A 23,979-nucleotide genomic window follows, 5' to 3' on the forward strand; every position below is an offset into this window, starting at 1 on the left:
GCGGCGCTGAAACGGCGGGCGGAGGCGCAGAAGGAGAGGGAGAAGGACAGGACGACGTGGCTGGGTACGAAGCTGGGAGAGAAGGGCGCGGTGGGGAAGAGGAGGATGGAGGAGGATGTGGGGGTGGGGAAGTATCTGAAGGTGGGGGGAGAAGCTGGACAGAGGACGACATTGGACGTGGTGGACTATGGGGTGGAGAAGAAGAAGAAGAAGGCGGGGGGGTTTGGCGATTTCTCGGGGTGGTAGGAGGCGCCGGTTAATTGTCGGGTAATTGTAATTGTGGTAGTAGACATGTATCGCGTCTTCAGCTCCCCCCGATGAACATCCCCCCCCTCCCCGTCGTCCACGCCGCACGGACCACCCTCGCCTGGGCCGCCCTCACCGCGGGCACGCACCGCGCCAGGATGCAGGACTTGTTTGGCTTCCTCGTCATGGCCTGTGAGCTCCCCCCTCCCCCCCCCTCCCCCCCCCACGCTGACTCTTGCAGGGGCGGGCAACACCGCCCTCTCCCTTCTCCTCGCCCGCCCCCCCGCCTGGCTCAGCTCCCCCACCCCCTGGCTCGTCTACCCCCCCGTCTACCTCCTCCTCGTCCCCACCGGCCTTGCCGCCCGCGCAGTCCACCGTCTCCCCCCGGTGCTCATAGACACCCTGGCCGCCGCCGTCGACGCCCTCTCCAGGGGCGCCGCCATCGCGTCTATCGGCCCCATGGCCCACGCCAGCGGCAAGTTTCCCGCCCACCCCACCGGCCAGCGCGCAGAGATATCCCCATGGACGTACGCCATCCTCAGCGCACTCGCAGTCTCCGCCGGCGGCTTCCTCGTCTCGCTGTTCAGCCTCCACGAACCGGCCTACCGCCTCGCGGTGCCCAGTGTTTTCAGGCGGGGGGCAGGCGCGTGGGCCACGATGGATGTCTGGGCAGCCGGCCTCGCCGGGCTGGGGTACTGGGCGATGGTGACGCTGCGCGTGGAGGATGTGCAGCAACGGTTTGGCGTGGCGGCCAGTATGGCGAACGGCGAGGCGCCGCTGATGCATAGCCTGGCGGCAAGAACGGTGTGTGTGCTCTTCTTGGGAAGCGTCCTCGTCCTTCGCGCGGTCCGCTGCTCGTATCGAGGGGCAAGGAAAAAGGTCACGGAATGATTGAACACTGGCGCTCGAGGGTTATTATACATGTTCATGATGCAAAAGATGACACGGTTTATAACAATTACAATCACACTGGCGTTTATGAAAGCACGTCGGCACCAGGTTTGAGCCATCTGAACGTCACACTCAGTCGCAGATCTCTCAGGATGGTTTCTGGCTCGAGATGCCGATCCTCCCGCTCGACCACATCCTCCACCCTTGGCTCAATCCCATGCGTCCAGTCCCACCGCGCAGGCCCCGATAGGACGTAGATGGTACGCGGGGGGAGGTAGACGTCGTGTCTGTCTTGTCCCTTGCTAGTCGTCGTCGGCGCAAACGTCATCACACACCCGCCCACCACACTACACCCCACGACCCCGTCCGCGTACCTGCCCACCAGATCGACGTGTGGGGTGATGCCCGTCCCGCCGGGGTAGAGGTTGATGATCGCCTGGCGGGCGAGGGGCTGGGAGAATAACAGGCGGTGGAGGTGCGGTGGGAGCGCGGCGGGTTCGGCGAGGAGGGAAGAGAGCGTGGAGAGGAGATGGCGGATGTAGTCTGGGAGGGAAGAGGAAGCGTCTCGGTCCGTCTGTTTGGACGCTTCAAACAGCATCACTTGGTCTCTTGTTCCTCCAGCGAATATATCTGCTTCGCCAATGTCTCTTAGTGTTTTGCCTCACCCAAATAGAAATTAGCAAGGTTTAGCAATTCTGGACGGAACTCACTGGCGATATCCTCGGGCAGGAGACCGGGAAAGACGTACAGTCCCGGTATCGGGGGACATGTGCGTTTTGCGACAGGCGGATGAAGAGTGTGTTCATCGTCTTGGTCGTCTTTGAAAAGAGAGTCGGGCGAGGACGAGCGTTGCATAAAAAGTCGATTGAATGGGGTTTTCGGGAATACCACGGGGAACCCAACAAGCCAGAGTTGCCGAAAAGGAATTCCCCATCATTCTCTTTTTCCTCTTTCCTCTTTCCTCTTTTTCCTCTTTTCCCATCGATTCTGTGCATTCTTCTAAAAACACTTTGCCATGTTTGCCAACTCTCTCAGACAGGGTGCGTCCCCCTTCCCTCCCCGCCCTCAAATCCAAATGAATTGACTGACGCGCTCCACAAGGTCTTCGCACCGCTTCTCGCTCCTCTGGTAAATCCTCTCCACCATGTCTCTAAAGACGCGGGGTAAAACGAAAACTGACATGCGTCAACATCTCACCAGCCCGCGCATTCTCAACCATCCCCGCTCGTGCGCCCAGGACCAACGTCGTTGGCGCGCTTGCCCTCGGTACTGCCGTCGCTGGTTATGCCCTTTACGAGAGTACGTCGCGTCGTCGCGCCGTCTTGAGATGGATAGCTAAAACGGACCATTATGATACCTAGCTACCAGGTCCCCTGTCATGCTTGAAGGCGCGAGGACTATTGCCGGTGAGAAGGGGACCGTCACCGAGAGGTCTTTTGTCATGGTGCGTCTATCCCCCCTGGATTTGACGCTGATAAGCACATATTTGATAAATTAGATCAAGCCGGATGGTGTCTCCAGGCAACTCGTTGGCAAGGCAAGTCCCACTTTACCTGTTTCTCTCGTTGCTCTCGGTCGTTCTGATGAAACTGGGTATATTAAAACAGATCGTCTCCCGCTTTGAGGGTATGTGCCTTTCCCCTCACACGATACGGGAATCTAATGCATTTTTTGTTTGGCAGAGCGTGGCTACAAGCTCGTCGCGCAAGTTTTATCTCTTTATCCCTTGGACCGATTACTGATATCCATCCGCCTTTCCCCGCCTTTGCCACGCCCAAAAACAGTATCAAATCCCTCACCCCCTCTGACGCCCTCGCCAAAGAACATTACGCCGACCTGTCCGCTCGTCCGTTCTACCCCTCGCTCGTCAAGTATATCACCTCTGGTACGCCTGTCGTGGCGATGGTTTGGGAGGGCAAGGATGTCATCCGTCAGGGTGTAAGTTTTGGTTCTTTTCTTCTGGTTTGTAAAAGGGAAAGAAAAAACTAAACCCCCCGCAGCGCCGAATCGTAGGCGCCACCAACCCGCTCGACGCCGATGCCGGCTCGGTCCGCGGCCAGTACGCCGTCTCCGTCGGTCGGAACTTGATCCACGCCTCTGACGCTTTCGAGTCGGCAACCAAGGAGATTGGACTTTGGTTTGCGCCCGAAGAGTTGTCCGAGTATGAGCCCATTGCTTGGGTAAGTTTTGTCGTTTTTTTCCCTTTTATGGTGGAGCCTGGGGGGTGTTGGGGAGATGCTGATTGCGTTGTGTTGCAGCCTTGGGTCATGGCCGACAACTAGGCGTCTTGACCTCTCCCCTTTTTCCATCTCCATTCCTCCAAGAGGAACGATCTGCGTATCAGTCGTATTTTGTTTCTGGGAATGATGGAATGATGGGACAAGTTGAATAATGGGGTGAATGGTTGGATTTAAAAAAGTGAAGAATGAGGTGAATGTGGAAGATGCAAATTTATTAAAAAACGTACCGTTCGTCATTCACCATTCACCATTTACCTCTTGAATACGCAGGGGTAAGCCATCTATGGTATACATTCAACCGTTTTTACACCCGCCCCGCCCGTCGTGTTCTATTAAAATATCTCGATACAGTTTTTGACCACAAAAGTCTAGATGAGGATACAGGAAGGAACGTGGGAAGAATATTTGTTTGAGAGTGAAGAATAAAGAATAAAAATAAAACGATTTGTTGGTTTGTGCGGCGATACGAGCGCGCTGCGAGATAGGCATGTAGTATACAGTAGATGGAAATGTAGGTAGGCAAAAATCGGCTGTCAACAAGTATTAGTGAGGAAGGTAGAAAAAAAAAGTAAAAGAAAGAATTCGAAAAAAAGTCCGTGCTGGAACACTTAAAGAGAACGTCTAAATCTTCTATTCACCCCTTCTCAAACTTCTAGTACTCTTTTGGTTTCGACCGGGCCACGCGCATTGGCCTCGACGTCGACGACGTCGGGTTCAGCCTCGGCCTCCTCGCTAACCACGCCCAACTCGAGTTTCCATCCCTTCAACCCAAAACTCTTAGATCCTATTTTTCTTTTCCCGTGACTCCCGTTGTTGTTGCTGCCCCGCCTTGCGTGTTTTTCTTTTGCGGCGGGTTTTGTCGTCTCCTGTGGGCTGCCGTCGTGATGTTGTTGTTGCTCGGTACATATCCAGGCGGTCTCGCCGAGAGGAAAAGAAAAGACGAGAGGAAGTCGAGAATGGGAATACAGTTGGGAAGAGGAAGAGGAAGCGGGAAGGGAAGTATGGGGGAAAGAGGGTGAGCCTGCAGGGAGGGATCCGGGAAAGGAAAACGGATCGGTCCCCCGTGGGCGGTTGGTAGGGCTGGAGTGTGAGGGAGGGAAGGAGAATAAAAAGGAAGAGACGCGGTTACCCTTCTCGAATATGGATGGGGATGAGGATAGAGATGGTGGAGGAGTGTAGAGTGGTAAGAGAGATGGGGTTGGGGATGCGCTGTAGATGAAGGCGTTAGCGTCAAGAGTCTTTGCAGTTTTAATTGGTTTAATTCGGGGTGAAAATAAAAAAAGAACATATAGGGAGTTTTAGACTCACGGGCAGTGCAGTAGAACCAAGCAAGCGACAAAGATGATGACTAGTAACGGCAAAGGGAGCGAGTCGAGTGCGCGTGTGGTCAAAAGACTGAGGAATTTGAAAGAGGTCATGGTAGAGTGGATAGGTGGAAAGGATTTAGTCGAACCAGTCGACAGACAGGTAAGAGATTGGATGTCAATGACAAAGAGGTCGAATAGCGCCAAAGATTATATATGCACGTGAAAGATATCTGGATGATAGTTTGCCTAGGGGTTTTGAAAATCGATTTTTGCAAGTTTCAAGATACAGGACAAAAAGACAATCAAAGAGCACCCGTCTCTTTTCGTGATGTCGTGGTTTTCGCGAAATTCGTCAATCACTTGAAGATCCTGCTTGCAGCTTGCAGTTTATTAAAGGTTGGGTCGGGAGGTCTTGAAGTATTTCCTCGCCTGGAGTGACAAAGTGGTTATTGCTGGTTCAAAGACAAAAGATTCGAGACTCGATCAAAAGCCGAAGGAGGGGTAATGTGTGTGGGCACCGCTTTTGATTGTCGTCGTGACAGGTTAATGATTGAGGACGTGCAGGTGGTGGGTATGAACGATTGTGTGGATGGAAAGTGAAGAATATATGATAGAGAAGCGGAGGGAGGGGAATAGAAATGGACAACGTGTCCAAGCTATATTACGATATTATTGGAGATTACAAGAGGGGGTACAGACTTGTAAATTCTAAAAGTCAAACGAACGGGTCGGGAACAAGTTAGTAGAAACGTTAATCCTTATTTGTTATCACCGCCGGCTAATTTCCCTGATAGTCCCTGGCCATTACCGTCATAGACCACACAAAATTCCCATACTAACGCCCCTCCAACTCCCGAAAGAAATCCCCGAAGGCGGGAATTTATGCTGTCGAATATCGGAAAAACAAAAGACGCTACGGCGAACCTACGGTGGTGCGTAGGAATTAAGTTTGCAGCTTGCGACGACTGACGGCCGATGATCTGATAAGCTGAAGTTGATACCTGCTCCAACTCATTTCGCAACTAATAAGACACTGCCAGAAGAGTGGACAGGTAATACATATTCCCCCCCTCCTCCTGCCCTTGTACTTTTTATTTCCTGCTTATCTGAGGATCCCCATAGGGCTTAGCTTAATCTGATTTCGTTTAGGCTTAAAATCATCACAGATTTCGACAGATTAGCAATTTCCAAGATCATTCTTTCGGCTTCAAAGCAAGCCATGAAAGCAAGCTATGGCATGGGTTGCTTCGCCTTTATTGGCTTGTCGTCCGCTATTGAAATAAGCCATTTCTGGGGATTGTTATATGCCATTTTCAGCAAGTGAGCCTGTCAGCTAATTGTTGCTTTTGGTTGGTCTGATTACATGCATACATATCTAGAGTTATAATAGTGCAAAAACAAAAACACAATCAAGACTCCATTGATAAACTTCACCAAGCAATTGATCTCTGTATACACCGTCAGCAGCAAAACTCTCAAAAGAGATCTGTATAACTCACCATTCCAGGAATCCGCCGAGATGAAGATCCAGGTTTGGGCCTTGTTTTTTAGGTACTGCATGCCCAGAGACCGTATAGGCCATTTGCTGTTACAGCGGTCAGCACCAAAGACGTCGACGTGCTTGTCGGCAACCTTCAGCAAGGTTAGCTGGTCATCCAACATATAGAAAAGGACATCACTCACAAGACCCATGAAGAGCACGCGTTCCTCATAATCTGTCCCTTTCCATGTCTCTTTGTCCATTTTGTCACCGAAGGCTCGTATAGCATGCAGTCTCCCAAGTTTTTTGAAGTTCTGGCACCACGATTAGTTTCTTCAAGGTCTGAAGAGCCAGACGTTAATCCAGAACTATGGACTTACATCCTTCTGCCCGCCGTCTGGCGTTACGGTTAGCAACGCATAATATATCGTCATGGTGACGACTGACCAGGATGTTGATGAGTAGTTCTTCTTTCTATCGAAGAAACTCTTTCTTTTGATAATAGATAAAAGGCAGGGGGAATGAGGGTGCCATCAACCACCAGCTGCCCATTTCTCTATTCCGTCCCCGCATCCATCTTATCCTTGGTATCTTCTCTCTCTGCAGAGCTTTTAGCAGGTAGGTTGATGGCATTCATAATCACAGGGGTCTCTAAAATAGCCTTGAGTACACATGCAGTACAGAGGACGACGCGGCCGTGAGCGATATCAAAGGTCCTGGATAATTGTTCACGCGAGGATACGTTGCCGGAGTGACCCATACGATAGAGAAAAAAGGGCTTCGGTATAATTGAGAATGCAAGTGAGTGTCCCCCGATATATCCGAACATCATTGCGATAAGGTCTCTAATTTCGAGTGGTACCAGTGACAGTAGAGCAGATCGAAGATGTCTGTCTGCTTCGGAATAGGCTCCTTTTTGTCGCAAATCTCACCGGTGAGATACTCGAGGTAAGGAGCTGACAGGAATACAGTCCGTCTGAGCCCTCCATTTCTTCGTTGATCAGATGGATAAAGGTTGCCGGGTGATGGGGGAATATTTGTCACCAGCATGTCCCAGTTGTTTATCTCTGTGAGTGCGGGGGAAGAGATGGGGAGAAAGACAAGGGGCCGTCCCTAAGACAAGGAGCCGCTCTGAAGGGACGGAGTCAAATTGAACGAATGTGACCCATATCTTCGGCGCATCGATGGCTGCACTTTCTTTCTCTATGAGAAAATTGATTTCTTCATAGGAATCCTGTTGCTGGTACAAGGCATGATTGATGGAGATAATAGTTATCTACGGTACTTGAATAATCTGGAGTGCAACAATACGTAGCACCACGCGTCGGAACAGCGGGGAACGAGTTAGCACACTAGACGGAGATATTCCCAACTCCGAAGTTTTAACTTAAGTTTTTAATAAGCCCATTTATGATCGGTAAAATGCTTGGACGCGTTGACGCGCTCGGACTGCAGTTCGGCGTTTCGGTGTTTCCATAAAATGATTTTTGACTGAAGTCACGTGACTTTTGCTGAATTACATCGTGCCTGAGGCGAGCGGTTGGGTGAATGGTCTGTTAGGAATCCTGGTTCTGTCTCTATTCTCCAGCCGTGTATTCAGAGGTAGCGCTGGGGTATCCTCTATTCTCACACTCTGCTCCCCATAGAACCCCATCCTCACAACCCTCACCCACCACAGCGCGACGAGACAGCCCAGGCGACTCTCGACAGACACACGCGACAGCCCCACCAATTCGCCCAAAATGCCTAGTGGTATCCCTGTGAGTACTTGTTGTGTATGCTCTGGATTTGCATAGTGTCAAGGAGGGCCATGATGCGGTGAATATAGACGGTGCAAAGACGTGAAACCGCTCGACGGGTTGAGTATTGCCAGGCGGTGTTGTCGTGCGTGTTGCCCTGAAGTGTTTAGGAACATGAGATGACGCGCCTCACGTTGGTTGACGGAACTTTTTTATTGCCTTTTGGCCTTCCTGCCCCACTTGTTCATGACATTACATCGAAACTCACGCTAATATTTAATGCAGACTCGCCGCGTCCGTCTGGTCGACGAGAATGCCCCACCTCCCCCCGGCGCCGTTGTCACCCGTACGCGTTCTCGGGCTTTGGCCTCCACCACTTCTACTGCCACCAACGTGAAACCGACCACCACCTCTATCCCTATGATGAAACGACAACGCTCCACTATCTCATCCGAAAACAAGATTGTCGACAAGTCTGATGTGAGGCGTAATGCTCTTGGTGAGGTACGGAATGGCAAGGGCGGAGAAAAGGAGAAGGAGAGTGGGAAGGGAAAGGTCGTGGCAATCGAACGAAAGCCGTTGGCGACGACTCAGGCAAAGGCGCAAAGAGTCACACGTTCAGCGTCTGCTCAGCCGGTAATGGGTGTCAAGGATGGAGATAAGAAGCGAAAGGCTGTCATTACCAGCAAAATTCCGTCTCGTTCTCGATCGACCGGTGCTGAACCTGCTCAAGTCGAAGTGAAACCCACTATCAAGACTGAAGAGGAGCCTGTTCGTAAGCGTCGGAAAACGTCGAGCCCCGTTGTAGAAGTTGGAGAGGATGGACCAACAGTGGATGGAAAGGAATTGCTGTTGTCAAGTGGAAGCAAAAATGCGACAGCCTTCAGGTCACCCAAGATTAAAGCCAAGGATGACGGATGGACGGATCTGGATGCTGAGGACGAAGGGGACCCAACAATGGTCAGCGAATATGTCGTTGAAGCTTTTAAGTACATGATGGATATCCAAGTAAGTTGTCTCTTTACGTACAGTGACAGGCAAAACTAACTTGATAGGGCCAAACAATGCCCGATCCCGAGTACATGGACAACCAAGCTGAACTCCAATGGAAGATGCGTCAAATCCTCATGGATTGGATCATCGAAGTCCACTCCAAATTCCGACTCCTCCCCGAAACCCTCTTCATCGCCACCAACCTTGTTGATCGCTTCCTCTCCAAGCGCGTCATTTCCCTCGTCAAGTTCCAGCTAGTCGGTCTTACCGCCCTCTTTATCGCATCAAAATATGAAGAAGTCTGTTGCCCAGGTGTTGAGCATTTCCTACATATGTCGGACGGAGGATACACCGTCGAGGAATTGCTTAAAGCAGAGCGTTACATGTTGTCCACGTTGCAATTCGACATGTCGTACCCTAACCCGCTCAATTTTATAAGGCGGATCAGTAAAGCCGATGGGTACGATATCCAATCGAGGACGGTTGCAAAGTATCTTGTCGAGATTAGTTGTGTCGACCATCGGCTTTTGGGTTATACACCTAGTATGTTGGCTGCCGCGTCCATGTGGCTCGCGAGATTATGTCTTGAGCGTGGGGAATGGGTATGTCCTCTTTTTTTTAATGCAAGATACTAGAGCCAGGAACTGATAAATGGGGCAGAACGCGAACCTTGTGCACTACTCGACGTATTCCGAAGATGAGATTCGTCCTTGTGCGCAGGTCATGTTGGATCATATTCTCGATCCCGATTTCGACGAGTCTACTTCATTCTACAAAAAGGTTCGTCGTCTTCTCCCAGGCATATCCATCCTCATCTTCATCGCCTCGCTTTTAATAAAATGTCTGACTTTTTTTTCTTCACCTACAGTATGCAAGCAAGAAACACATGAAGGCGAGTGTGTACGTACGCGAATGGGCAACTCAGCTGTGGCCTGCGTCGGCGGATGGGAGTGCAGTTGAGAGGGGCACAGAGCTTGAACTTTTAAAGATGTTTTTGGAGGATGAAGAGGAAGAGAATAACAAGGGGAGTAAGAGGAGGATGAAGGCGGTTGATGAGGAAGAGGAGTATTAAAGACGCCAAGGAGCGTTTGTTTGCTCTTACGCGATTGACATTCGTCAATTAATTCACCCTACTCCTCGCCATCCAGCTCAGCTTCTCTCGCACACTTTCCCACATCAACTGCACTCCTTGTTCAATCTGACTCTGATTCAATCCGACATGCACGACGACCCTTTCAACACATTCATTGGCCATCATTCCCTTCATACTTTTCACAATTCCAACCGCAATTCCAGCCATAACCACAACCATACATCAAGAACAATCAGTACAAGAGTACCGATACAAATGCAGTAATTGACGACTTTATACCATCCCAACGATTTGGTTTGCATATATACCCCTCTTCCCTTCCTGCCGACTCTTCCACGCCTTTTAACCTTCCCATCTTTTCATACACCCGCGCACCGCATCCGAATTCGCATATCAATATCGACACTGACGTCGTTATCGTCTCAAACATCCCAATCGCAAGAGAGAAGAGCTAGTGGGGACAGAAAATAAAATCCAAGGAGTGGAAACCTTTTTTTTTACGTGTTTATTGTAACAATGTAGAATTTCATTTATATACGACCTTCTCCTTCCATAATTCCTTCTTTTGTCTTTTTTTGGTGCGGCGAACGAATGCAGCGGGGATAGAGTGAGACTGAATGGAAAGGGAAATAGTGGAGGGAAAAGATTTGGGTTTTAATTATTTTTATTTCAGTAGCTTTTTGTTGATGCCCCAACCTTGCCGCACCAGCCACTTCCTTTTGTTTATGATTACAAATGAGATATTTTGACGCATGTATGGTAAAACGTATTTGATAGCATCTTGCTTGCGCTTTGGTTGTCTGCATTATCTTCGGTGTCTATGCTATTCCCCCACGAACTTTTAGAAATGTAAGAGTTGAGTGATGTGGGATAAAGGGGTAGAGAAGATGAGGATGTCCGTCGGGCAGGGGTTTATCTAGGACGAGACGAGGACAGGAGATCGTGTCGAGTGTATGGATGTGGAGCGCTGATGTGTATGAAACCAGGATAAATCTGTAGGGAGGGTACGAAAACGGAGGGTATGTGTAAAAGTGACAAACTACTGTACATATGTTCATAAACTGCTTTTCTCAAACCTTCTTCCCACCCTTGACCCTCTTCTTCCTCGCTTCTGCTAGCATGACCCTTCCGAAAAACAATGTCACCCCACATATACCGGCGAGCAACAAGAATAGTGGGATTTTGATGGCGTAACTTCGCGGAGGGAAGAAGGAGGGGATGGTAGATGTTGGGGGGAGGAATGGCTGTGATGTTGTGGGTGAAGTTAGTCCAAAGGGATATAGAGAATGACAGGACGGGAGGTGAAGGGGAAAGTGAAGAAAGGTAAAATTTGGAACGTACGAGAAGTAAAGCCCAGATTGTGTAGTAGACAAAGACGAATGCAGCGATGAAGAGCATGGCTCCGCCGAGGAGTTTGTCTGATGTTGCCTGGGAGGAAATATGGTTAAGTCCATGGTGGGTCGCTTTTCATTAGGGATGGGAAAGAGGGGCTTACCATTTTGGAGAGTGTGGGAGAGTGGAGAAGTGAAGAATAGTAGGTATTCTAGAGTGGATTTCTCGAGGAGAGCGAGTATCGTCGCGTCAACACGACCGGCCTGCGGAGGATTTCCCACGGTCGCCACTTGATGCCCAGGTGAGTGCCACGCGACAACCATGCATGTTTACGTATTCACCGGCTATTCACCCCTGGGCGACTCCCGGAATTTCCACTGTGGGCAGGTGGAGGTGCGGTAACTGGCTCCTTCCGGTTGGTCAGACGCATGTCCACCCGTTTGTAGTACATACATATACAACTGTGCAGACATATATATCCCAGTACTTTTCTCACTCCTTGACTATCAATACCACCACAAGATCATAATGTCCAAAGTGAAGGTCATCATCGTAGGCGGCGGCCTTTCAGGTCTTTCCGCTGCCCATACAGTCCTCGAGCGAGGAGGGAATGTCGTAAGTATTACGCTTTGTTGAGCTGTGTCGTGGGAAGAAAACACGGGTAACTGATACGGATTCCTTCTCCGTGTGAATGATAATAGTTACTGCTCGATAAGAACAGTTTCATGGGCGGAAACTCGACCAAAGCTACGAGTGGTATTAACGGTGCCAATACCCAGGTGAGTTCTCTTTGTTTGAGTATGCAGTGGCGGTAGTAAGGGGGTTCGCTGACCGATGTTTTTGACTGATGTAGGCTCAACAAGTGAGGACCTTCTCGCAGATACTGCTTTGTCTATCTGCTAATATCACATCTACTTATAAAGACACTCGGTATCCCCGACACCTCTGCAAAGTTGTATGTCCTGTCATCCCCTTTGTTCACCATGTCGCTATTCTTCCCGCTGACGGTGTATCTCAGTTTCGCAGACACCAAGAAATCCGCTCGAGAGCTCGCTAGAGACGACCTCATCCGTGTGCTCACCTATAAATCCGGCGATGCAGTCAATTGGCTCATCGAGCGGTTCAACCTTGATCTAAGTAAGGTTTCCCGACTTGGGGGTCATTCAGAGAAGAGGACGCATAGAGGTACACAGCAGTTCCCCGGAATGACGATTACTTATGCTTTGATGGAAAAGGTAAACCTTTTTGTTTTGTGTGTCATAGGTTTGGGTGCTGATGGTGGCCTTGCGCTAGCTCGAGGATATGGCAGCACAACACCCTGATAGAGTCAAGATTCTCAAGAAAGCCAAGGTCACCAAGCTCTTGCAAGAGGATGGTAAAGTTATTGGGGTCGATTACGAGCGGGATGGTAAACATGTGATTCTTTCGAGTTTAGATCAATCAACAGCGCTAACGGGTCTTACAGTACACTGAATACGGCCCCGTCGTACTTGCAACAGGAGGGTACGCAGCGGATTTCACGGCAGACTCGTTACTCCAGCAGTATCGACCAGAATATTACAACCTTGTACGTTTCCTGTTTCTCACCTTTACCTTTTACTTGTTGGAGGAGGCTTCACTGACGCCTCCATCCCTCCCTATTGTACAGCCAACAACAAACGGCGACCACTGCACCGGCGACGGCCACAAAATGGCCATGCTCATCGGTGCCAAAGGCATCGACCTCGAGAAAGTCCAAGTTCACCCGACCGGGCTCGTGGACCCGAAAGACCCTGATGCAAAAGTGAAGTTCCTTGCTGCGGAAGCACTGAGAGGCGTGGGAGGCTTGTTGATCAATAGAGACGGGGAGAGATTTGTAGATGAGTTGGAGCATAGAGATTATGTGACGGGGAAGATGTGGGAGAATGACAAGGTGAGTTTTTCTCTTCTTCTCCTCAATATTAGCATTTTGACCTATGAACCTAACCTTGATACCAATAGTTCCCAGTCCGCCTTGTGCTGAACAGCACGTCAAGCAAAGAGATTGAATGGCACTGCAAACACTACGTCGGGAGGGGACTTATGAAAAAGTTCAACAGCGGAGAAGAGTTGGCAAAAGAGATTGGGTGTAGTCCCGAGGCTTTGAAGAAGACTTGTAAGTTGATGGTCTGATACTATCAAATGGGCAACAGGACTGATGATTGCAGTCGACGATCATAATAGATACGCCAAGAACCCGGGTACTGATCCATTTGGCAAAAAGGTTCGTCCATCTATTCTTTCTCTTGACATAGCTAACCCTTCCTCAACTAGTTCTTCTCTGGCGGCGACTTTTCCATGTCGGACACTTACCACGCCGCTATCATGACCCCCGTATTGCACTACACCATGGGCGGTCTCGAAATCGGTATCAACGCCGCCGTCCACAATGCTAATGGTGGAGAGGTGGAAGGCCTCTACGCTTGTGGCGAACTTGCAGGCGGTGTCCATGGAGCAAACCGGTTGGGTGGGAGTAGTCTTCTGTATGTTTCTTTTTACTTTCTTCCCTTAATCAGGCCTTCGACTAATATACCTTGACATGATATCAGGGGTTGCGTCGTGTTTGGTCGTGTAGCAGGCGATTCCGTCTCTTCGTACCTCCTTTCCTCTCTCGCCAACACTGATGCGAATGTGAAAGCGGCCAAGCGACTCGGTACGATCAACAACCATCTCGTTGAGACCAAGATTAAGCTAGACCCAGAGTCAAAGGCTTTGCAGCTATCCTTCTCTTGGGGAGATGAGACCGGCGACCAGAATCAGAAGGATGCTGGTGGTGCCCAAGTCCCAGCGAGTAGCGCTCCGGGTCAAAAAGGGGACCGCACAGCCGCAGAAATCGAACCCGAGGCCCTTCCGACCCCACCCGCTAAAAAAGGTTCTGACAAGGGCGATAAGAAGGAGTATACCCTTGAAGAGGTTGCGAAGCACAATACTGAGAAGGATTGCTGGGTGGTGATCGGTGGTCAAGTCTTGGATGTTACCAAGTAAGTTTTTCTTCCAACTCCTTCACCTAATGCGTCCGTCGGACAATCAGCTGATTGTTATCATGTCTCCTCTCTTTTATCCTTGTTCTCTTACCAAACTTAGTTTCTTGGAAGATCACCGTAAGTCCCATCTCGAACGTCTTAGGTACATCAGAAACTGGAGCTGATTTCAATTCCTTTTCTAATAGCTGGCGGTGTGAAAGCAATCATGCTCTACGCAGGCAGGGATGCTACTGAGTGCGTTTTCTCCGTTTCACATTTCACAGAGACTTAATGTTGATGTGATTGATTTGATTAGGGAGTTTGATATGATCCACCCCCCTAATGCGATTGCGAAGTATGCGCCCGATACTGGTAGGTTCAAAATCCTCTAAACCTACCTTTGACGCAGTTCGAGTTCATGACTGACGTGAATGTATGTAGTTATCGGAACCATCAAGTCGTAAGACTACTCGAACAATTGACGGGCGGATCATATTGCGTGCGGTTGTAATCTATTAACAGAGGTGAAAGGAAGTGACGAAAGCGCGGAAGAGAAGGAAGCGCGGCCGTGTGATGATGCGAAGAAAAGAAGATACGATTCTGTTGTGTTGTGCGCACGTATAAGTATTTCTATGTAGCATGCAGATTCTTGGAAGAAGATATCATCCATGTCGAACGGACACGGAAGCCGCTGAGTATATAGGCAAGTGCAAAGCAAGAGCATTGCTTATATAAATACAGCAATTCCTGATACTATGAAGCAATCTACATTGGAGGATGATACATACTGCAATACTTGGGAGAACTTACTTTTTGCACAACAGAAACTTAGAAACTTAAAAGGTCTTATGCCAAGTGGTGGGCAGGCATCACCCTTTGATATGAACATCATTGTAAAAGGTTAAATCACGTGTATTGCGAAAATGCAATCTAGTTGATAATGACTGACCAGTCTTTTTCACTTCCACCGCATTCCTATGCTTCCTAATATACAGGATCGATCATACCCCATCTCATGCCCCCCAGAAGAAAGGACCAGACTAGGGCAAATAGAAACCAGTAGTACAAATACGAGTAATATGAAACTCAAACGTTGACTGTGGATGGAAAAGCCGAAGAGCATACTAATGGAAAGGACGTGTCCTCCGTCGATCTTTTTGAACATACTGAACCTAGTGACTCAGAAGGTGCAGCGTCCATTGAAAAAAACAAGCCAAAGCCAAGAAAAAATAAAATTGATACAAACAAAGAAGCAGGGCGGTCAAACGCAGGAGTCAGGACGGGCACGAGCATTTTTTCGCTACTTCTCATCATAATTGGGTAATGATAGGATTGCATATTCAGTTCTGGTCCGCTTGTGGAGCAATTCGTAATTCCTGTCTACATGATCCATGCAATTATCAACTTCGTAGGGCACATCTACATTTTCATTGCTTCGCTTTTGCACCCACAGCGAGTCTCCTCTCCACTCCTGCAGATATCCTCTACTTAATGAAGGTCCTCCGCGTTATACTGCTCGTTCCTAAGCTCAAAATCAACATTATAATCCTCAAACGGTTCCAAGGCCCAAATAAGGCAACACTCACTTTTTGAGGATAACCAAGCCTTCTAACACGCTCTGATAAGGGAAGAACTCGTTGGTTCCCAGCTCTGCTCGTTCTGTTGTTGCAATTCGAACTGGCGATTGATGAGTTTGGAACTGCATATTTGGTTTGTTAGCTCCCCGACGGCGAATGTATTTTTGACAGAATTTGAACGTACACCACTGATACCATGCCTCGTACCTGCCTGAGCGACGGTGTTGACAGCTTGTCCGACTCGCACAGTGACCGGAATTTCCTCGAGTTCTTCGTTAAGAGTGATGAGGAATTGAGGGAACATGGCGGGAACGATCCAGTAAAGCATCCAATGGTACTTGCCCAAGACGACTGAACGAGGTCAGCTTCGGCAAACAGAATTAGAGCAGCGCATGCGACTCACATTTTCTAGCGTCGGTGAAAGACACGAGGACAGACAGCAATCCAGCCACAGCGGTCTTGCTCATAACCTGACGGTCGCTGTAGAAGGGGTTGATACCAATAGTACCCTTGCCCATGTGCACAAGACCCTACAATACATTATCAGCACGTTTGATCTCCTCTACTCCGATGCGGACGGGGATGGATAACGAACCTGAGCAATCCGAACCATAAATAAGCAGTCAACCTCCTTCGCATAATACACCGCCAATCCTCTCAACATTTGCGCCAACCTAGCGTTATTCGTACCAGCTCCGACAAAGCCCATAGCCAAGATGGCGTTGATAGCGACGTCAAGATCAGAGTCGTGGGAGTACTTGGAAAGGGTATCGAGGATAGAGAGTTGGGGGTTGGAAGCGGATATGAGACCTAAAGCCAAGGGGACAGATTTGCGGATGACAGGGTCACCGTAGGTCATCTAAAATCAGATCATCAGCATCCATTCTAATGTCTCTGGCGTTTGTATTAACTTACCAAGTGCTGGAACTGCCGTAAAGCCATCTCGGCACCAACATCCTCGCCCATAGCAATCAACGCAATACCAAGCGTAGCAAAAGCCTGGTGCTTCAATTGCTCCGCCGTCTTCTCTGCCTCTTTCTCCTTCTCGCCTTCCTCACCGGTAACAGCAGACTGAGCTCCACCATCGGGCGCCCCAGCCTCGGCGGCAACATCGCTCATATCCACGTCGCCTTCAATGTCCGTACCAGGCACACCAGCAGCGGTAGGGGGGACGGGTGGTCCGGCAGCAGGGATTGCACCAGGAACTTCGGATGAGGCAACAGGAGATTCACCCTCGCCCTCAGCAGCGGTGTCTTCCTTCTTCTCATCCTTCTTCTCTGTAGCGTGCTCGGAACAGATGTAAAGCATTTCCTGGATCTTGAGGACATTGCCGGTTCCAGCGTTGGCACAAATGTTGACGATGGTCTGAGCGATTTGGGCGATGGGGTGCTCGATGGCTTTGAGGGTGGCGAGAGTAGGTTCGGACTTTTCTTGAGCGGCTGTACCAAGATGCGATCAGTATATTGCGACGTCGAATTTTTGATGCCAACGTTGCCAACTCACATAAATAAAGCAAACCCAAACCCAAGCAAGCAAACACTGTCCACTCGGAAGCCAATTGGTTCTCTTCTCTCTCCATCAAAGTCTGCAAAATCTCGCTCGCAATGTCACCGTTTGAAGATCCAACAAAGACGAAACCAAGAGCGAGGATAGCCATAGAAGAGACTTCCATAGATGTGGACTCATCTTGGACGTATGGCAAGAGCTTGTCGGCAATATCCTGCCTCTCAGAACCGGCGTAAGCGATGGCGATGCCGTTGATGGCACTGACTTTGAGGGGAATGCTTTGGCTGTCGACGTGCTCTTCAAGCAAGGCAAACGCGATATCGGGATCGGACCGAATACCAGAATGAACGATACCGGTAGCAAGGAACGCGCCGGCCTTGATGTGTTCCTCGGCAGAGTAAGAGTACTTATCAATGTGGTCGATACCGCTCTCTGAGTCCCAAAGAAGACTCAAACCAACAGATGCCGTAGCGCTCATCATACCTTCAGCTTTGTTCTTGTAGATCCAACTCTGACCTTCCGGGGCGTTGACCATAAGCTTGTCGTTACCGAAACCGGCGTTGACAAAGGCGTTAACAAAGGTGGAGGCAAGGTTTTGACGGGCAGAGTCCGGAATAGCGGTGTTTCGAGATGAGGGCTCGAGATGAGTTTTGTAGATGTCATCAACAGACTTTGCCTCTTCAACACCAACAGCCTTCCCAAAATTTCGGAAGTGAGTGGAAAGCTTAACGTTACCGAGGCACTCAAGAACGTCTTCCGGTTGGGTAGGTATAGTATCGTTGGGCTCAGCGTCTTCATTGGTGTGTACCCAATGAAGAGGTATTTGAGCACGGGCGAGGAAGTACGAGAGCTGCTTCTTCATCACACTACACAATTGTCAGCATGAGCTTGCGAAGACAAGAATGTTACACATACGGGTTTGTAGGAGCCTCGTAGTATTTGCGGATAAGTTCCGGGCTGTTAAGACGGACAGCAAGAGCAAGGGCTTCGGGATAACGGTCGTATTTAGAATAAATAACAGATGCAGTTTCGAGGAAAGCATTGTCATCGGGGTTAACCAACAACGGAACGCAGCTGATGAATCGTATAAGCGCCTGCACTTCCTACTAGCGATAAAAAGTGCCAAGCTCACCTGACCATATATCTGCACACCCTTTCGAACGTCTTGTCATCCACATACTTCGTAATGGCCGAAATGTTCTCCACTTCCAGCAAAATATCCACCGCATCGGCTTCCGCATTGTGCTTCAAAAAGAATTCAACAAGCTCGATCGAGAGGGCTCTCAGCTGGTCGGTCGTGTATTTGGTGTCTGGTTGAGGAATGTCGGCATCTTCACCTAAAGCTGCGTATGTAGCGGCATACTCTTCTCCGAGCTCAGCAGCGAGGTGTCGTACATATTCATGTCCCCAGAGACCAGGAGCTTCTTCGGAACCGGAGAGAACTCGATAGTAAAGGGTTTCGCGCTTGCCAGTATCGGAGTAGGTCATAGCAAGGACGGAAAGGATGGAAGCAAGGAGAGACTATATTATAGTATATTATACGTAAGTTCCTGGACCGGGCACCAATATAAAGAGAATCTCGCTTACTCTTTGCTCCTTCAAATCTTCGCTCCATCCATCCCTAATCTTGCCCATCTCCTCATAGAATGGTCTCAAGAACTTAAGAGGCTTGGGGACGGAAGTCATTGAACTGGTAGATGTCCTGATCAATGTTCTAAGTGACTCAAGAGCGGGCTGATAAAGCCCAGAGTCCGGTTCCTGTACGCTGGTTAACAATCGAACCTTTGCTACAGCGCTGAGAGGCGACATACCCGTAATCGCTGGACAAGCATCTCCAGCTCAGCCTTGAGCTGCAGGTCTTCCTCACTCTACGAACACCTAGTCAGCAATCTGCGTATCCTTGACTCTAGTCCTGACATCTAAACGCACCATCTCAGGCCCTTCGTCTTTACTCTCATCTCTAGCCTTGCCTTTGTCACCGGTGTGTTTGGGTTTGTCGTCCTCCTTGGGTTCGGGATCTTTAGCGGGGACTGCGATATCAAAAGTGGGTCTTTCTCCTTCGGTCATGGTGGTAGATGCGAGATTAGAGAGTAATGAAGAGGAAGAAAAATATAAAGAAGACGGCAAACCGTTGTAAGCTAAAGAAGGATCGAGTGAATGACGGCGAACAACGAACTCATCCAAGACGCGCGTCCAGCCTATAAGCCACGTGGGCGGACTTAAAAGGGGTGTGGCACGGATCACTAGAAGTGAAATATATGAGTAGTTCAAAAAGCCAATTAATATTGTCAAGGGCTTGTGTTGCAGTGGTAGCATTCTAGACTTCGAGGTCGTGAACTGGAGTTTATCTAGCGGTCGCGGGTTCAAATCCCGTCGAGCCTTGACTTTTTGGTTTTGTTGATCCTTTGCTCCGATCACGTGACGTTCTGCAAAAGTTGCTTCTCTCGCTGCTGCTGTCCTTTTCGAATTCCTACAACCTTTCTACCTTTTTCTTCTTTAAATCTTTCTCTAGAAATTTAGACCTTCTCGAGTATGCCTAAGGCCACTTCCCAGACTTTCAGAGCTCAGCCTGCATCCGCCGCTCAACGACCTAAGAAAGGCGGCGAGTCCTCTGCCGCCGCGGCCGCTGGAGGAGGTGCACGAAACCATCTTTTCGACACTGCTAAGTTCGGCCAACACATTTTGACCAATCCTCTCGTCGCTCAAGGGTAAGTCTAGTCCTGTATATATTGGGATTTATATTGGAAGCGAAGGCTTATTTTTCCTTAGCATTGTTGATAAGGCAAACCTCAAGCCTACGGATGTCGTCCTCGAGGTTGGTCCCGGTACCGGTAATTTGACTGTTAGGATATTGCCGGCGTGCAGGAAGGTTGTAGCTGTGGAAATGGACCCTCGAATGGCGGCTGAAGTACAGAAGCGTGTTCTTGGAAAGTGAGCATCCCGTTTTCGTCGCGCATCTGAGAGCTCCGGCTAATGTCGTGTCAAAGGCCAGAGCAAAAGAAGCTCGAGTTGATAGTTGGTGATTTTGTTAAGGCCGACTTGCCATACTTTGATGTCCTCATCTCCAACACTCCTTATCAGGTATACCTACATCCCTTCTCAAATCTTCACTTAATATAAGCTCACTTCACACTGTAGATTTCTTCACCTCTCGTCTTCAAGCTCCTTTCCCAACGTCCCATCCCACGTTGTGCCGTTCTCATGTTCCAGCGTGAATTCGCCCTTCGTCTGGTTGCCACACCGAACACCAAGCTATGGGGTCGTCTCGCTGCCAATGTGCAACTCTACGCCCGAGTCGAACACGTCATGAAAGTCGGTAAAGGTAACTTCCGACCGCCACCTCAAGTCGAATCTTCTGTTGTGAGGATTATGCCAAGAGATCCTCCTCCGCCTGTCAAATTTGAGGAGTTTGACGGGTTGAATAGAATCATTTTCAGTAGGGCGAATAAGACCTTGCGGGCTGGATTCAAGGCAAAGGGTGTGGTTGAATTATTGGAGAAGAATTACAGGACCTGGTGTGCGGAGCAGGGAGCGGTGAGTATCAAAAAGATGGTTTATTTGGTCTCACGCTTTTGCTAATAACATGTACTTTACTTATAGATCATTGAAGATAATTTCGACATCCGGGAGAAGGTTGAATCCATCTTAGTCGAAACTGGTTTCGCGGACAGCCGAGCGGCGAAGATGGACGTCGACGACCTTTTGAAGTACGTTTTGCGTTCCCTCATTTGAGGTTTCACTGCTTTCCTTATATTCATACTTACACATCAACATTTCCAGGCTATTGGCCGCTTTCAACGTCGAGGGAATGTAAGTTTCGCCTCCTTTGTGTACCTGGAAAGCTGTGCTGATTGAACTCTCTAAGACATTTTGCCTAGATTCAGCTCCAAATCTTCGCTTGCTCTTGGGCTTTTAGTTCGAACTGTTGTACTCATACTACCTCTCCCACAATGTATATCATTGCAGCGCTCACAACCAGGCTCTTCAATGTTCTGACTTTATCTGCGAAATCGGTTGTCACTTCATCTTGGGACATTGTACTCCTTCATGACCAACATCTCTTTTACTGGGATCCGAGGCGCATAGACTCATGATTAGCAGCACACTTTCAATGTAGTTCATCCAGCCGTGCGAAGAAAAAAGGATGTGTAGTTGTATAAAAAATGAATAAAACTAAGGACATAGATAAAATGTCGAATGACCAAGAAAATCAACGTGGGGGTCGACAGTTTCTCCGGAAAGGATTGACACTTCGTACCAAACAGATATAGAGAAAAGACGTAGTACGGATAATGGACACTGGTACCACCCGCGTTAATGTGATAGGATCGTTATGCACAGAAAGATTACCGGAACTTGAGTAAAAAGGAAAAGAAACGATATAATGCGAGAGAAGGATAAAAAAAGGGAAAGTTCCATATGGGAATGCAGAGTAACCATGATTGTGGTTCAAAGGGCGAAAGCATGGGGTGTAGAGGCGCCCGCATTGGCGGAACGCAGGGGCGCAATGATAAGGTTGAAAATATGACTGTTGGATACGAAAGTCACTCGATCTTTTAAATGGTCAGACAGAGGATAATCGGTGTTGATACAGTTTATAGGAGTATCTTTTTCTGTATTTGAATTTCTTCTTAAATCCAGTCTACCATGGCATGAGTCCGTTAGCTCCTCTGTCCAAAGCCTCACATCAACTCCCAATACTCACCATTACATCCCTATTGCTGCTCATCCTTCTCTGTCTCCTCGCTCTCGTTCGCCAACGCCTTCACTTCTTCCTTCTCCTTAATCTCCCCGTTAACAGTACTCAACGCCGAACTCTTCATCAAAGCATCCTTCACATCCTGCGCTCCAAACATCCTTCTAGGCGACGCTTGTAATCCTTGCGCCCCTTCTTCCCCAACAGTCACAAGGCCGGATTGAGACCCACTAGCAGTCCCGTCCCTCTCTTCCGACGATTCAGCCCCTTCCGCTAAAGAGGGCGACCTTGGGTCCGGCCCAAATTTGCTGGGCGGCGCATCTGGTAATACCCATCGATGAGATTCGGCACCACTCAGACGGACCTTATCTTCTCGGACTTCGAGGTAGTTGGAGAGGGTCATACATTCGCGGACAACGGAGGTTTCGGGGGTAAGCGATTTTATACGGTTGAATGAGGCGATCATGGCAATGTCGATCCAGCCCTCAGAGTCCATCTAGGAGACAATAATGTCAGAGATTGCTTCTTCGCAACTTCCCATTTTTGTACGCGGAGAAGAGTACTCACTTGTTGACGAAGGAAGAAGTCCATGGCGAGGTTCTGCATGCTAAAGTAGTACTCCACCTAATCACAACACCATCAGTGATCCGCCTCATTCTTCTCTCGAGAAAAAGTCAAAGGAAGAGAAACTTACCTGACCGAGGACGTAGAATCTCAAAGGATCAAGATTAGGTACAACTGTCTGAGGCATAGGCGGAGGAGGCATAGACGCGCTCTTGTACATGCCCATATTTCCATAAACAGCCGCCGCCGGGTCGTACACTCCTGCCGCATCCCCAGCCGCTGTGCCCGTCGGCCCCCCCCCACCAGCCGAAGCCGCAGCGGTGGCAGCAGGGTAGAAGGGCTGGAAACCCATACCGAAACCTCGTTGATACAAATTGGGAGTAGAGCCGGCACCGACACCAGGATTTATGGAAGCATAGACGATACCCTCAACAGGCAGACCGGCCACCCCCAAGGGTGGTGATCCGTAACCGTATCCAAGGCCTTGTCCTTGTCCATGTCCATGCACATGCCCATGTCCATGCCCAAGCTGTCCCTTGGGCCCCAATGCGCCACTACTCCTGAAGCCACCTCTTGCTCGCCCCCCACCAAACGATCCTCGACCTTCTCCTCTACCTCTTATGGATCTGGAAAGATGCGAACTGGAAGCAAGGTTGAATGCATGGGGCGGGAGAGGGGTGGTGGTGGCATTTGGTGTTGATTTGGTCCGTGCGTGTAAGCTAGAATCATTTTCCGCGTTGGCGGAGGCAGAAATGGAGGGTCCGGAACGATGGGATGATGATTCCTGTTGAGATGTTGAGCGAACGTCTGCTTCTTTGGTTTCCTTCACATCCCCATTTGCCTTCCCTGTACCCGCACCAATTGCATCACCAGCCTTACTTGACGCATGTCCCTCCTTCTGCTGCGCTCCTTCCTTCTTAGCCTTCTTTCCCTCGGCAGCCTGCATACCCTTCCTAGTTTTATTACCTTTCCCCGGCGCACCTGACCCTGTAGGCCCGGATTCTCCACCTTCACGAGCTGATGCTCGTTTTTTCGCCTCCATTCGATTCTGTTTACGGGATTGCTCAGCTGCACGGTCAGCAGCGGCCAAAAGTTTGTGTGCAGGTATAGGCGTCCACTTGGGTTTTTCTGATAGAAACTTTAGTACTTTGACCATGGGCACCACAAGGCGAATAGAAAACTTACTACCGGTCCCAATGGTGCTCTCCTCCGTAACACTGGCACTCTCACTGTTCAATCTCTCCTTAGCTTTTTTGTCCTCCCCAGCCTTGGCAACCTCTGCGGCTTGTGTAATGTCTGGCCATAAAGTGGCATCATGGATCGATGGAGGTACC

General features: G+C 49.4%; 9 protein-coding genes and 1 non-coding gene across 10 annotated transcripts in view; 6 read left to right on the forward strand and 4 right to left on the reverse strand.

Moving 5' to 3' along the window:
* Positions 1–317: 317 nt before the first annotated feature.
* Positions 318–1,137, forward strand: CNBJ3310 (hypothetical protein; the record flags this gene model as incomplete). The annotated part of the gene is made up of 2 exons (XM_767962.1): positions 318–438; positions 488–1,137. 2 exons carry the CDS (start codon positions 318–320, stop codon positions 1,135–1,137), a joined length of 771 nt encoding a protein of 256 aa, XP_773055.1.
* A 1,015-nt stretch (positions 1,138–2,152) lies between these two features.
* On the forward strand, positions 2,153–3,419 carry CNBJ3320 (hypothetical protein; the record flags this gene model as incomplete). The annotated part of the gene is made up of 10 exons (XM_767963.1): positions 2,153–2,177; positions 2,239–2,265; positions 2,338–2,436; positions 2,499–2,581; positions 2,636–2,674; positions 2,745–2,763; positions 2,820–2,841; positions 2,922–3,075; positions 3,138–3,317; positions 3,396–3,419. 10 exons carry the CDS (start codon positions 2,153–2,155, stop codon positions 3,417–3,419), a joined length of 672 nt encoding a protein of 223 aa, XP_773056.1.
* Positions 3,420–4,021: 602 nt separating this feature from the next.
* Positions 4,022–4,795, reverse strand: CNBJ3330 (hypothetical protein; the record flags this gene model as incomplete). Its single annotated transcript, XM_767964.1, has 2 exons — positions 4,022–4,586; positions 4,686–4,795. 2 exons carry the CDS (start codon positions 4,793–4,795, stop codon positions 4,022–4,024), a joined length of 675 nt encoding a protein of 224 aa, XP_773057.1.
* A 3,111-nt stretch (positions 4,796–7,906) lies between these two features.
* CNBJ3340 (hypothetical protein) lies at positions 7,907–9,968 on the forward strand (the record flags this gene model as incomplete). Its single annotated transcript, XM_767965.1, has 5 exons — positions 7,907–7,924; positions 8,189–8,911; positions 8,959–9,498; positions 9,557–9,676; positions 9,765–9,968. 5 exons carry the CDS (start codon positions 7,907–7,909, stop codon positions 9,966–9,968), a joined length of 1,605 nt encoding a protein of 534 aa, XP_773058.1.
* Positions 9,969–11,059: 1,091 nt separating this feature from the next.
* On the reverse strand, positions 11,060–11,487 carry CNBJ3350 (hypothetical protein; the record flags this gene model as incomplete). Its single annotated transcript, XM_767966.1, has 3 exons — positions 11,060–11,233; positions 11,331–11,417; positions 11,485–11,487. 3 exons carry the CDS (start codon positions 11,485–11,487, stop codon positions 11,060–11,062), a joined length of 264 nt encoding a protein of 87 aa, XP_773059.1.
* A 362-nt stretch (positions 11,488–11,849) lies between these two features.
* On the forward strand, positions 11,850–14,766 carry CNBJ3360 (hypothetical protein; the record flags this gene model as incomplete). The annotated part of the gene is made up of 16 exons (XM_767967.1): positions 11,850–11,936; positions 12,038–12,100; positions 12,175–12,183; positions 12,245–12,276; positions 12,340–12,556; positions 12,615–12,737; positions 12,787–12,888; positions 12,970–13,233; positions 13,302–13,455; positions 13,508–13,563; positions 13,614–13,822; positions 13,889–14,320; positions 14,424–14,440; positions 14,509–14,557; positions 14,619–14,674; positions 14,744–14,766. The coding sequence occupies 16 exons, from the start codon at positions 11,850–11,852 to the stop codon at positions 14,764–14,766; spliced, it is 1,893 nt and encodes a 630-aa protein (XP_773060.1).
* Positions 14,767–15,790: 1,024 nt separating this feature from the next.
* CNBJ3370 (hypothetical protein) lies at positions 15,791–19,452 on the reverse strand (the record flags this gene model as incomplete). Its single annotated transcript, XM_767968.1, has 12 exons — positions 15,791–15,824; positions 15,889–16,001; positions 16,064–16,230; positions 16,283–16,409; positions 16,475–16,738; positions 16,795–17,318; positions 17,383–18,251; positions 18,301–18,459; positions 18,518–18,906; positions 18,973–19,143; positions 19,197–19,253; positions 19,315–19,452. The coding sequence occupies 12 exons, from the start codon at positions 19,450–19,452 to the stop codon at positions 15,791–15,793; spliced, it is 3,012 nt and encodes a 1,003-aa protein (XP_773061.1).
* Positions 19,453–19,677: 225 nt separating this feature from the next.
* Positions 19,678–19,767, forward strand: CNBJt080. The gene is given in 2 exon segments: positions 19,678–19,714; positions 19,731–19,767. It is a non-coding gene; the product is annotated as a tRNA-Arg (tRNA).
* Positions 19,768–19,917: 150 nt separating this feature from the next.
* On the forward strand, positions 19,918–21,263 carry CNBJ3380 (hypothetical protein; the record flags this gene model as incomplete). Its single annotated transcript, XM_767969.1, has 7 exons — positions 19,918–20,093; positions 20,155–20,316; positions 20,373–20,466; positions 20,524–20,919; positions 20,986–21,092; positions 21,166–21,195; positions 21,251–21,263. The coding sequence occupies 7 exons, from the start codon at positions 19,918–19,920 to the stop codon at positions 21,261–21,263; spliced, it is 978 nt and encodes a 325-aa protein (XP_773062.1).
* Positions 21,264–22,100: 837 nt separating this feature from the next.
* CNBJ3390 (hypothetical protein) overlaps positions 22,101–23,979 on the reverse strand; it is a gene marked incomplete at both ends in the record, with an annotated part of 2,889 nt that continues 1,010 nt past the window's right edge. The window contains 4 exons of the mRNA XM_767970.1: positions 22,101–22,577; positions 22,649–22,705; positions 22,776–23,773; positions 23,831–23,979. The exon at positions 23,831–23,979 is cut by the window's right edge and continues 1,010 nt beyond it. Coding sequence (XP_773063.1) covers positions 22,101–22,577; positions 22,649–22,705; positions 22,776–23,773; positions 23,831–23,979 — 1,681 coding nt within the window. The remainder of the gene's footprint in view (positions 22,578–22,648; positions 22,706–22,775; positions 23,774–23,830) is intronic.

Source organism: Cryptococcus neoformans, chromosome 10 (assembly GCF_000149385.1).
Source record: "Cryptococcus neoformans var. neoformans B-3501A chromosome 10, whole genome shotgun sequence".
Classification (NCBI taxonomy): Eukaryota; Fungi; Basidiomycota; class Tremellomycetes; order Tremellales; family Cryptococcaceae; genus Cryptococcus; species Cryptococcus deneoformans.